The sequence below is a fragment of the Trypanosoma cruzi genome, genomic scaffold (genome assembly GCF_000209065.1).
Source record: "Trypanosoma cruzi strain CL Brener 1047053516467 genomic scaffold, whole genome shotgun sequence".
Taxonomy (NCBI): Eukaryota; Euglenozoa; class Kinetoplastea; order Trypanosomatida; family Trypanosomatidae; genus Trypanosoma; species Trypanosoma cruzi.
In genome coordinates this window covers 100,660-112,792 of record NW_001849501.1, presented here as the reverse complement: position 1 = coordinate 112,792, position 12,133 = coordinate 100,660, and the positions used below count along the sequence as shown (strand labels likewise).

Genomic DNA, 12,133 nt, shown 5'->3' with positions numbered 1-12,133 from the left:
AACCTATCTCATCAATACGTGGCAAAAGCAAATTAAGTGCCCGGCAAACAAGTCGCAGATTTGTCAGTACAATTAATTGCGACTCCAGGGATTTGGCCTTGGCACTCACAAGAAATGCCGTAATGACAAAGTTCAAAATACGACAGTCACACGTCGTGAGAAGATACTCCAAGAGCTCCACGGAAAGGGGCGACTCCATGGCAATATCAAGTTTGGTGCAAAAAACAAAGTGCCCTGGCGGAGGGAAGTGTGGCTTGCGCCCTGTCTCACCAGACGGCGGTGTCCCTTCACCCTCTGTAGTTCGCACGCGAGCAGTCAACTCCGGCGCAAAAAAATCGGGTAACTTTACGCCTGCACGTAACAAACAAGAAAACACCTCCTCAAGACGTTCCGGAGTTGGACCGTCAGGGATAGTTGCCTCCAGATCCCCTTCATGGAGGGCCGAGTTCTCTTCTTTGCACTCAACGTGGATTAATTCGCTTTTCATCTTCTGTCTTCGGGAAAGATTCATCACGTGATTGAGGTATTCGTGGATCCACGGTGTCACCGTCTCACGGATGCGGTCCGTCGACGTGCGCCATTCCCCACTCGCCAAGAGGTAATTCATTGCGTTAAGCACAAACAACGTGAACGCGTCATCACCACCCCTCGGCAACCCCTCAATAAAATTCTGACGCAACTTAAGGGGATTCAGCGTTTGCAGTTTAAGGAGCAGCTGAACCAGCTCACTATTGCTCAGCCCGTGTTCAACAGACAGGGGCGCTAGAAACGCCACAAAACGTATTATGGAGGACGTCGATCGAGTACCACTGTAAGAAATCATGCACTCGACCAATTTTCGGCGTCGTTCAACGTCAGGCAACAACGGTAATGCCTCTGTGACACATTTAAGTGTGCTGGCCATGCTGCAACCGGATTCAAGATCCAATGCTTTTTCCCCCAATGCCATCACCACTTCTGGAGCGTGTATGGAAAATCCACAATTCGAGAGTTCCTTTAATAACGTTAGACGTTCCAGCGCCAACTTGACTGAAGTGGGCAGGGTGCTTCCGGCCCAATCCACACGATCCACCAGCTCCGTCAGGTAATTCTGGATCACATCCCTTTCAGCACCCGGAGTCGAGTCCATCAAGCGGGTCAAGAATGCTCTCACAATGCATTCTATTGCCCCATTCAATACAAGCTTTGAACTGGATGTTGAAGATGATTTGGCACCCGTTTCTTTACCCAAGATGAATGCAGTAAGGCGTTGAAGGGTCTCCAACCGAAGGTGTGCACCAGCCCAAAAAATGATGTGTAGCGCATCTTCTTCTGAAAGATTTTCCGTCGCTACGGTTTCCAAGCAGTTAAGATAACGGACCCTATTGGAGGAAGCGAAACTAAGAAGATGTGCCACAAGTACGGGGTCGTCAGCCGGAATCGGGACCTCGGCGATAATCTTCGTACAGAGCGACCGCGCCTCTGCCGTGCGGATATTTGACGCTGTCTGTAGCAAAACAGGAAGCATCTGCAGTTCTTGCCGAGTGTAATGCGCGGGTTTCCTCCGTATGCGTAACAGATACGACAACATCTCCAGACGAGACGTCATGGAACTAAAGGCAATGTTTTGCATAATAACCGCACATTCTTCCATGGACGGGGAATAGGCAACCTCTCCTTGCAAATCGGAAGGCAACGACGAGGAACCCTTCGAGGAGACATCGTTTGCAAGACCCAAGAGAGACTCCTCATCCGTCCCATCCAATTGCTTCAGTAGTGGGACGATGCTTCGCAAAAGACGGCGGAGAACAGCGTTCACAATCACCGTGTCGCCTCCAGAAAGAAACGCCTGACGGCGCTCTTCATTCGCGAGAAGCAAAAATGTCAAGCAAACATTTACAGCGACCTGCTCATCCAGTTGAAAAAGTTTCCTTAACTCGTCGCCACGCAACTGACGTAAAATGGCAAACATTAATGCCGGGGGTATTTTTAACAACACCTTCTCAGCCTCGCCAAGAAATGGACTTTCCACACATGAAAGCCGATGCAGGCCGTAAGCGCAACCCATGAGAATAGCAAGGGGCTGCATCTCCAACTTGTCGCTTTCAATGGCACGCCGAAGCAACGTCACTATCCTGTTTGTGAATGCTCTTACTTGCTCCTGAATCAACGGGTTCGTTTCCGTTACGGTTCCTTCCCCTCGTCGTCCGACTGCAGCAGCGGCATCCAAGCGACAAAGAAGCACCTCAGACACAAAACTGCACACAAGAAGAGATTGCCCGCAAGTGAGACTGTCTGAAGACTCCTGCAGCCACTGTAAAGCGGCTTTATTAGACTCCAGAGAGGGCGAGGAACACACAGAAGGCACCGTCTTGTCTGAAGCATCCTCCAATAAGAACGCTTTCGCAGCAGATTGTTGGTGTGTGGCACACCAGTGAACAAGAGCGTCAAATGCCTTCTTTTTCTGTCTTTTTCGCAACCCCACGTTGGAGAGCGCCAAAGAATCCTCCTCAACACCAACGATAGGTGAAGAGAGCGAAGCCTGAAGAAATTCTCTCTTGATGTCTCTCCCCTGCGCCCCCATTTGATTCAATATTGGTGCGTAGCGCGAGCCGCACAACACAAAAGGAATTTTATTCACAGAAATGCAAATAAAAGTTCGGCGCATCATCGTCACTGCCGCATCAAATCACTTTTTTTTGTTGCTTTACCTTTCCTCCCTCCAACACCTTTTCTTCCTTTCCTTCTACACCCAAACAACTCCTTATAAGTAACTTTGTTTGTGTGCGTTTCCCTCTGTGTGGCTGTGTGTGTTTTTATGTACGCGGCGTTCCTGTTAAAAGAGATAAAGCGGAATAAATGGCGGGATTGAAAAAAAAAAAAAAAAAAAAAGAAAAAAAACTCATTTCTTCGTGTTCTCTGTTTTACTTCTTCACAAACATTACACTGTAATTCGTTTCACTCATCTCATGTATGCTTCATTGATTTTCCTACTGCTTGCAGCAAAGGCAGACATAAAGGAAAAGGTGTGTGTGCATATATATATATATAACAAAACAGCCCTAAAAAGGCAGAGATGAATAGAAGGTCTCACCGCTGCTGCAGCGCTGCGTATAGTTTGGTTCTTGACGCCACGTGGCGATCTAAACGAAGCAGCACCGCCTCCAACTCCTGCATGTTGCACTGACTCACATCCACCTCCCTTGAGTAGAATGACGAAGATTCGCCCTCCACCACTCCACCCGGATGCTGTCCATCTGAATCACCGTTGAACGCAAATATCGCAATGCCACTCTCACTGTACCGGGCGAGAGAAGCCAGCTGCTTGAGGATACTTTCTTCCCCATCACAAAATCGATTCTGCGCTACCATCTGTTGCACCAACTGCTTTATGCTGCACACAGAGCGTCTTTCACCAAGTATAACACGCACCAGATCGTAGGTAGCCAAAAGACGCTCCCGCTGTTGACGTCTAGTTACCAACTCCTGCTCCTTTGCATCCAGCCCAATCGCCTCCCTCCGCATTTGAGCGACTAAATAGCGCAGCTTTTTCTCGGACAATGAAGCCCGAAGCTCCCTTGAAATCTGTGCTAGTAGCTCTTCATCACTCAACCCGTCACTGTCACTCGCAATCCTGTCAATGATCACCGAAGAAGAAACATCAGAATTGGGCCCTCCAGCTTCTGACTGAGTAGAATTACCCTCAAATTTTTCCGTCGATACGGTCTCAGCATGTTTGCTGAATTCAAAACAACTTATTGTGTTCCGCCGCCAACCACTGCTCTGACCCCACCGTTTCCGAAGAAATGCCTCTGCTTCCTGAACAGAAGGCACACTCGAGTGAAGGAGCTTCAGTCTCACCACAATAATATCTTTTGGTACCCCTGCCGCCAACCCCGCTGCCTTTCCAACAGTATTGAGAGGATTCTGCTCCATCTCCCCATTTTGTTTCAAACTCACAAAGACTTTCAACCAATCGTTAAATGCCGCCGCAGTCTCAATGATATCGTTCAAAACCACTGTAAATCCACTATATCGCACAATTGCTTCGAGCCAGCGATCATCCACCGCTGCCGTGATACCTTCTCCAACGTCAAAGATCCCAATTTGTGCCTTTGTCGTCATCGTAATGAGGAAAGCACCGTGCAGAATGGTAGCCAAGCGCTGATGCAAAAACAAATTATCATCACATGATACTGGACCCGTGGTCACAGCACAATCCTCGGCAACGTCCAACGGATGGCCTTCAATTATTCTACTCAAGCTCATCAAAACGGGTGGACTATGCGCCTTCGTAGCAACGGCATCGCGCTTCCTTTTGCCCTTGTTGGCCGTGGACGTGCTCCCTTTTGCCCTCTTTGTGGGTGAAGACGCTGTTACCTTTTGGGCCCTGCGTGGCGGCATCCCATTATACGTCTCGGCGTTGTTTTTTTTCTTTCGTGTGTGAGAGTGAGCAACGACGCGTCAGCAAAGAAGAGAGGCGTCACGGTTGCAGCTAACAAAAAATAAATAAATAAATAAGGAACAAAATATCAGAATTGCAAATGCTCAAAATTCCCTTTCCATTCACAGAAGAGACCATAAATTTTTCGTCCCACAACCCACTCTTCCTCCGTGAAGGAAAAAAAAAAAAAACTGGGAGGGAAAAGATGTAGGCGGCAGCAGCAGCACCAAACAAGACAAAAAATAAAAATAAAATAAAAAAAAAATAATGAAAAACAAAAAACAACGTGATGTTATGCCTTACCCAAATCTCATTGCTCATTTGTACCCCCTCCCCTGGCGGACCCCCGGTGGATATTTCCTCGTTGTTTTGTTTCCCTCCCTCTTCCCGTTTTGTTGCTGGCAAACGAGTCCTTACGGACAGTTCGTTTGAGAGAAAGAAATGATCGCACCCCGACACGAGCCCTCCCACGCACCTAATCCCGCAAAAAGCGCACACAAATAAATCCCCACGCACATGAATGCATACACACACATGAATTAAGAGAAAAACATGGTCCGCTTTCAGGGATCAGAAAACAAAACAAAAAACAAAACAAAAAAAAAGGTACAAAACTCTATAAAGAAGAAAGAGAGAAGGAAAGTGGATAAATAAAAAATAAAGAAAGAATGATGAGGCCAAACGAGATACAAGACACAAGGAATTCAAAACAGAAATGATGAAAAAAAAAAAAAAAGAAAGAAACAATGGGAAAAAAGCGCCAAATACAAAGAGCACAAACACACACACAAGAGAGAGAAAGAGAGAAAAGTGTTTTAAAAAAATTTTATGGCAAATTGATTATTTTCATCAACCACCCACATATGCCTCTTTATATTATCTCATCGATCCCTCACAATTATTCCAGTGCTCATTGAATGCAGCCTCTATTCTTTTACTCTTTCCCCATTTCTTTTCTCCTTTATTTCATTTCTATCAGCGATTTTTGATTCCTCTTTTTTTTTTTTTTTTTTTTTTTTTCGGTATTCCTCCGTGGCATTTCCTCTCTTTTATTTTCTCTCTTTTCGTTACTCTCGCTGGCCAAAACCTCACGCATCCTTTGAGAAGTAAAACGATCTATAAGACCTCATCCCACCTCATCACTCTTTCTCCTCCCCGTCCCATGTCTTCTGAAAGTAGACACATAAATGTGAACTTTCTTATTGACTTGCTGGTCTATACAACTGTAACAGGTGTCACCGAGATTTTAGGGGAGAGGCGGCACGGTGCTCGTGACAGTCTTCTTCCTGCTGACCCTCCGGTAGACCCTCCTGACGCCCTTCGCCGACTTTTTGCCCTTTGCCTTCTTCTGCGCCTTCAGCTTACGAGCCCTGCTTTTTTGTCCCTTCTTTGCAAGCCTCAGCGCCGCCTCAACGCGCTTCTTGAAGTCCTTCGCCTTCTTTGTGGCACGCCACAGCTCACCCGTTTTCTGCATGCGTCGCTTCCCCTTCACAAGTCCGCTCTTCTTCAAGGCGTAATAGAAGCGCACATAGAGAGCCGCGGCCTTTTTGCCGCTGCTGCGGCCCTTCCTCACCTTTAAAGCCCTCTTCTTTTTCGGCGGCACAGCAACTTTTGCGGTGGCCACCTTCTTCTTGTCCTTCAACAAGAATGACGACAGAGCGTGTTTCCCGCTCCCGCTGGGCTTCATCAACTTCGTCACTGAGACGCGGGGAAGAGACCTTTGCCTGGGACTCAGCGCCGCAGTGAGTCCAACACTCTTACCGAGTTTGGCGCTGGTGGCACTCCGCTTTGCTGCAACGGCAAGGAACCGGGTAAAACGCATCATTTTGTTTTTGTTGTTTGTTTTTTATTTTTTTTATATTTTATATATTTTTTTCCTCTTTCTTGTTGATTTGTTTTGCGTAAAAGAGCCGTTGAGTGATATACTACCTTTCGTATTCCTGTTGTGCCCCCCGGTATGCGCCAAGTAAAGCAAACCAAAAGAGCAGAGAGAGAGAGAGAGAGAACATGAAATGTGTCAAACATAATATTATAAATAAAAAAGAGCGGAACAAAAAAAAAAAAAAGCGACTCAAGGCACAAAATAATATTTAAAAAAGGAATTTTTTTCGACAATAGTAAAAATGTTTGGTTTACCTCACACACTCTTTTAAAGCTGTACTTTTGGCACGCATTCGACGCCAAACCCGACGCAGCACGTTAAGGGTACAATAACAAAGTAGCGCATGGAAATTTTGTACGAATACACCCACAGAAAACGTCCTCACCAACTCTAACAAGAATATATTAAAAAATCTACACAGAAAGCAAACCACATTTTTATTTAGGCCATTTTCTTCTTTGGCTGCTGCTGCTGCTGCTGTTGCTGCCTCCACAGCTTTGCAACTGCGGCAAGTCTTTCAGAGTTGGGCAACTGACTGTATTTGGGCAGGTTGGCCTTCACAAACTGCGCGTATTTCGATGGTTTACGCTTTGGCTTCTGTTCCTTTTCATCATTCCCCTTCATTTTATTGCGCTTCGGAGACGGTGTGGCCTTGGCACGTTTCTCCAGTGCAGCACGTTCCGCAGGTGCAAGCGCTTTGTAAAGCTTTGAGGTCACTTTGCCACGCTGCGCAACGGGGAGACCGCTCAGGGCAGGATTTTTCTTCTGTTCCATCATAAACAGTGCATATGCACCAATGGCGAGGCGAGACCGGCAAAAGCGCAGCATTACTTATGGGACCTTTTACTCCTGCTTCCCTTCTTTCAAAGTGTTGTAGCAGTTGTTCCGGAGGGGGAAAAAGAAAGACACCTCACAGCAGCAAATGGGTAGAAAGAAGTAAACGGGAGAAGCAACACGATGGGAGACTCCGTGCTGCGCCTTGTTGGCGCTGTCAAGGAAGTAAGCTGCAAAACAAAACAAAACAAAAATGGTCGTCACACTCAACCTCTATGGTGGGTCCACACTCCACAATGAATGCTGAAGCAACAGAGAATACTGCTCAGAAGCAACGGCATGTCAGTAACACATTACCGCTTTATTTCTAACCTAACGGAAGAATGATGCTGACACCTATCGCCAGGTAGTTCAATCACGCACCCACCACCACGAGCAAAAAGTCTCTATTCTAACCTTCTGTCTGCTCACCATATAACCCATTTGTAGATTGTCCCCACTTTTCTGACATTTTATAGTACCACACAAAAAAAACAAAAACAAAAATAAAAATAAAAATAAAAATAAAAATAAAAACGTGAATTTCATTTTCTTGTTTGAATCTTTCTTCCAAGCACTTAGAGGTGTAGCTGCTTCTGCTGTTGCTGCTTCCACAGTTTTGCAACTGCGGCAATTCTTTCCTTGTTGGGCAACTGGCTGTATTTGGGCAGGTTGGCCTTCACAAACTGCGCGTACTCCGATGGTTTACGCTTTGGCTTCTGTTCCTTTTTCTCATTTTTCTTTAATTTCTTGCGCTTCGGAGACGGTGTGGCCTTGGCACGTTTCTCCAGTGCAGCACGTTCCGCAGGTGCAAGCGCTTTGTAAAGCTTTGAGGTCATCTTGCCACGCTCCGAAATGGGGAGACCGCTCAGGGCAGGATTGTTCTTCTGTTCCATCATAAACAGTGCATATGCACCAATGGCGAGGCGAGACCGGCAAAAGCGCAGCATTACTTATGGGACCTTTTACTCCTGCTTCCCTTCTTTCAAGGTGTTGTAGCAGTTGTTCCGGAGGGGGAAAAAGAAAGACACCTCACAGCAGCAAATGGGTAGAAAGAAGTAAACGGGAGAAGCAACACGATGGGAGACTCCGTGCTGCGCCTTGTTGGCGCTGTCAAGGAAGTAAGCTGCAAAACAAAACAAAACAAAAATGGTCGTCACACTCAACCTCTATGGTGGGTCCACACTCCACAATGAATGCTGAAGCAATAGAACGTCAAGGTTGAGAATATTAGTGGCATTATCGCCCATCATCCTTCCACCTCTCTCGCGGTCAAATACACCGTTTCATTTTCTCTATGGTTACTTCAATGTTCTAAAAGAGAGTCATCCCCACGCGTCGCTTCGTTACCTCGACTGACCCCCAACGACTCAGTACAGAAGCTTCTTATTTAGCAAGTACCACCTACAAAGCAAAAAAGAAAACATGGAGAAAAAGTTCAAAAGAAAATAAAATCAGCAGACCGTTATGACGGTGGTGCAGGATCAGCAGCTGCAGTATTTTCCGGCTTCGATTTTTCTACTGCATTTTCCGTCTTCATTGAATTCCACTTCTCGGCAATGGCTTTCATCCGTTCTTTGGTTGGGAGGTGCGTCATATGAGGCATCTGCTCCTTCACAAACGCCGCGTACGGTGATACCTTGGTCTTTGTGACGGTTCTTTTCTTTTTCTTCCCCACGGAAGCTCCTTGACTCGTCATGCTGCGACTCTTGCTGCTGGTTTTAATCGTAATCCGCTTCTTCTTCTTCTTGCTAGCTGAGGGCTTTTTCCCTGACGGCGGCGGGGAATCACTCAAGGCCATACCTTGTGACAGCTCTCTTGCACGCTTCTCAAGCGCCTCCCTCGTGGCATCGGGCAGGGAATTAAAGATGGCAAACAACTTCTTCTCTCGGATGCCAGGGGATGCAATGGATGCAATGGAGGGATTCGACAGCTGTTCCTTGTAGAAGAGCTCATACGGTGTAATCTCATTCCGACGTCGGTACGATGGAATCGCCGTCTCTCCGCTTATTTTTTTAGCCTCCCAAGCGGCAGCCCTCTTCTTGAGGGCATCCATATCCTCCCTGGTGAGTTGTTTAAACATTTTCAAAATCACCTTCTTCTTCTGAACAGCCGATAGACCGTGAAGATTGGTGTTCTTCCGCTGCTCCGTCTGAAAGAAACGCAGCGCCAGCTTCCTGCTGTTATGCAGTGGCACAACGGTTCTTAGCATTGCCTCTTCTATCGATTCAAAACGTCTATGTGGGCACACGCACGCAAAAAAAGGCCGCACGCCACCAAATTGCACAGCTCGCCCCGCCACTTCCTCTTTTTTTCCCTCCTCGTGCGTCACCTCAACCCCTTTTTGTTGTTGTTTTTGGTTGCGTTTGTTTGGATGCGCCCATCCATCCACCCACACACCAATGAAACCAAAAAAAAAAAAAAAAGAAAGGCAATAAGGAAAAGAGGAAAAAAAAAAAATAATTAATAAAAGCTGCAACCGCATCAACAGAACACAGATGGCCCTCTACCGAGAAGGGAAAAATAGTGACATTAAAGACACAAAAAGAAACGGGGAATATTTGCCTGGATGTGGCCTCTTCCTCTGTTCTCAAAACAAAACAAAACAAAACAAAACAAAACAAAAACATAACGTACAGAAAAAAGAGGGAGCCACAATTTTTCTCCAATGCGACCAACATTCCAATTCGGCTGAGTTTCGTCCAACACCCAAACACCAAAAGAAAAACCAGCAACGGCACTCAAAAGATCTTCTATAGTAACTGGGCTCGTTGTGAACTCAAAAAATGGCAGCTTTTACTGCCCCGCAACTACCGGGCTTCCCTTCCGCGTGGAGGGCAGTCGTAGCGGGCGGATGGGACGACACAAATAGTAAAGAAAAAAAAAAAAATTGCTGCGCTCACGCTACTCTTCAACGGGGCATCGTTGGAAACAAACATCAAGCAATAAGGGGAAAAACACATGGGATCTCAACAAAGCCCGCTATTATCTACTGAGCCTTGTCTGCTCGCGAAGTTGTTTTCCACACGGCTCTGAAAAGCAGTGAGATCGCACACAAACAAGAAAGAAAAAAAAAAAACAAGAAAAACAAAGGAACAGAATTTAAAGAAAAAAAAAACATACGTGGAGAAAGCTAATAAAGAAGACTCAAAGAACCATTACATGATGGGGGCAGCCCAAAGAGAAATCCTGAAAGCTTACATACAGAAACAAAAAAAAAAAAAAAAGGAGAACATGGGACAACCACGCAAAGCCAGTGGTTAAAAAGAAAACGCCTTTGGCAGGGGACAAAAACGACACGAAAACCCACAAAAAAGGGACCTCAAAATTTCTCCCAAAAACTTGAGGTAACCTACTCTATTTCTCAGTCTCTTTCCGCTGCTTTTTTTTTTTCCTTCGCTGTTGCTTCGTGGTGTTCTCTTCTATTTGTTTCCGTCCTCATACATCGCATAGGCGTCCTTTCTTTCTTCACTACTCCCATTCGCTCCCTCCCCTTCATTCTAGTACATCAACCAATAAATTCTAAGCCCACGCTCCAATCAGGGAATGGGAAAAAAAAAAAAAGAAAGCAAACTACATTTTTATTTAAGTCTTTTTCTTCTTTGGCTGCTGCTTCTGCTGCTGTTGCTGCCTCCACAGCTTTGCAACTGCGGCAATTCTTTCAGAGTTGGGCAACTTGCGGAATTTGGGCAGGTAGGCCTTCACAAACAGTGCGTATTTCGATGGTTTACGCTTTGGCTTCGGTCCATTTCCATTTGCCTTTGATTTCTTGCGCTTCGGAAACGGTGTGGCCTTGGCACGTTTCTCCAGTGCAGCACGTTCCGCAGGTGCAAGCGCTTTGTAAAGCTTTGAGGTCATCTTGCCACGTTTCGCAACGGGGAGACCGCTCAGGGCAGGATTGTTCTTCTGTTCCATCATAAACAGTGCATATGCACCAATGGCGAGGCGAGACCGGCAAAAGCGCAGCATTACTTATGGGACCTTTTACTCAATTGTTTTGACTGTGTTCGTAGAAAGTGTCAGCCGAAAAAAAAAAAAAGAAAAAAAAAAAACAAAAACAAAAAAACAGAGACCAAAATTCCTCTCAATCACAGCGCCAAATCAGTAAGCGTGACCATTCACAATTCAAGTCAAAAGAAAAGGAAAAAACCGGTGGGAAACACTTAAAAAACAAGTGAGGTCATTCTCCTACTTTTTGCCCCAATCACATTCATTTCACACCCACTCCCCTTTTTTTGTTTTCCCTGCTGTTAATGTCATTCTTATTGGCGGTGGCAGCGGTGATGGTGTTGAGTGTTTAGAGGAAATGTTTCAGGAGGCGAGATGGAGAAGGGGGATTTTAATTTTTTATGTTTTTTTTTTTCTTTTTTCTTCTTCCTCTTTCCCTCTATGCCTATTTCCCAATGAACGTAGGCGACAGGAAAAGAAAAAGAAAAAAAGAAGGATCGTTTGTATTCTAAATAAGGAAGGAAGAAAAACAAAACGGAAAAAAAAAAAAATCAAGAAATGGATGTTCCCCACCCTTCTCTCGGCTTTTGTTTTTCTCTTCTTCAGGCTCACCTCCTCGGCTTTTATTCCTCCTCGCATTTACTTCTCATTCACCCGCAGGGAATTCCTCACACACATACATACATACATATACATGTACCTTTTATTGCATATATTCCTCCACCGTTACCGCCTCCGTATATAGAAATAGACATGTACTCTCCTCTTCACTTATTATTATTTTTCTTTTCTTTTTTTTTTTTTTTTTTTCCTCTTCACTTATTCTTTCCGTTAAATATGATCCCTCTTTTTTTATCCCTCCTCACCCGCCTGCTGCATCCCTGCAGCCGCGCTCAAATAATTGCATATAACAGAAGAAACAGAAGGGCATCAAAGTGATAAAAAGACAAGTTTAAAAAAAAAAAAAAATTGCAGCCTTTTTTTTATTTTTTTTTTATTTTTTATTTTCCGTTGTTTTTGTTTTATATTTCACACTTTCATTCCTTTGAGTTTTTTTTTTTTTTTTT

At 45.3% G+C, this 12,133-nt stretch overlaps 7 protein-coding genes across 7 annotated transcripts, besides 19 other annotated features; all 7 read right to left on the bottom strand.

Annotated features, from left to right (window-relative positions):
* Positions 1–2,650, bottom strand: Tc00.1047053509793.69 (hypothetical protein, conserved; the record flags this gene model as incomplete). Its single annotated transcript, XM_801974.1, has 1 exon — positions 1–2,650. A coding segment is annotated over one exon (2,650 nt), but the record flags the coding sequence as incomplete, so codon positions are not given.
* Positions 1–12,133: a sequence feature (heterozygous, non-Esmeraldo-like haplotype).
* Positions 2,851–2,880: a microsatellite.
* Tc00.1047053509793.60 (hypothetical protein, conserved) lies at positions 3,070–4,383 on the bottom strand (the record flags this gene model as incomplete). The annotated part of the gene is made up of 1 exon (XM_801973.1): positions 3,070–4,383. One exon carries the CDS (start codon positions 4,381–4,383, stop codon positions 3,070–3,072), a length of 1,314 nt encoding a protein of 437 aa, XP_807066.1.
* Positions 4,480–4,500: a sequence feature (AT_rich).
* Positions 4,662–4,691: a microsatellite.
* Positions 4,998–5,180: a sequence feature (T-rich).
* Positions 5,419–5,443: a microsatellite.
* Positions 5,670–6,248, bottom strand: Tc00.1047053509793.50 (hypothetical protein, conserved; the record flags this gene model as incomplete). The annotated part of the gene is made up of 1 exon (XM_801972.1): positions 5,670–6,248. The coding sequence occupies one exon, from the start codon at positions 6,246–6,248 to the stop codon at positions 5,670–5,672; it is 579 nt and encodes a 192-aa protein (XP_807065.1).
* Positions 6,248–6,322: a sequence feature (A-rich).
* Positions 6,747–7,133, bottom strand: Tc00.1047053509793.40 (kinetoplast DNA-associated protein, putative; the record flags this gene model as incomplete). The annotated part of the gene is made up of 1 exon (XM_801971.1): positions 6,747–7,133. The coding sequence occupies one exon, from the start codon at positions 7,131–7,133 to the stop codon at positions 6,747–6,749; it is 387 nt and encodes a 128-aa protein (XP_807064.1).
* Positions 6,767–6,792: a microsatellite.
* Positions 7,313–7,332: a microsatellite.
* Positions 7,609–7,655: a microsatellite.
* Positions 7,697–8,068, bottom strand: Tc00.1047053509793.30 (kinetoplast DNA-associated protein, putative; the record flags this gene model as incomplete). The annotated part of the gene is made up of 1 exon (XM_801970.1): positions 7,697–8,068. One exon carries the CDS (start codon positions 8,066–8,068, stop codon positions 7,697–7,699), a length of 372 nt encoding a protein of 123 aa, XP_807063.1.
* Positions 8,248–8,267: a microsatellite.
* Tc00.1047053509793.20 (hypothetical protein, conserved) lies at positions 8,584–9,603 on the bottom strand (the record flags this gene model as incomplete). The annotated part of the gene is made up of 1 exon (XM_801969.1): positions 8,584–9,603. One exon carries the CDS (start codon positions 9,601–9,603, stop codon positions 8,584–8,586), a length of 1,020 nt encoding a protein of 339 aa, XP_807062.1.
* Positions 9,529–9,578: a sequence feature (T-rich).
* Positions 9,710–9,744: a microsatellite.
* Positions 10,175–10,236: a sequence feature (T-rich).
* Positions 10,704–11,087, bottom strand: Tc00.1047053509793.10 (kinetoplast DNA-associated protein, putative; the record flags this gene model as incomplete). The annotated part of the gene is made up of 1 exon (XM_801968.1): positions 10,704–11,087. One exon carries the CDS (start codon positions 11,085–11,087, stop codon positions 10,704–10,706), a length of 384 nt encoding a protein of 127 aa, XP_807061.1.
* Positions 10,724–10,749: a microsatellite.
* Positions 11,145–11,184: a microsatellite.
* Positions 11,456–11,501: a sequence feature (A-rich).
* Positions 11,847–11,876: a microsatellite.
* Positions 12,044–12,090: a sequence feature (A-rich).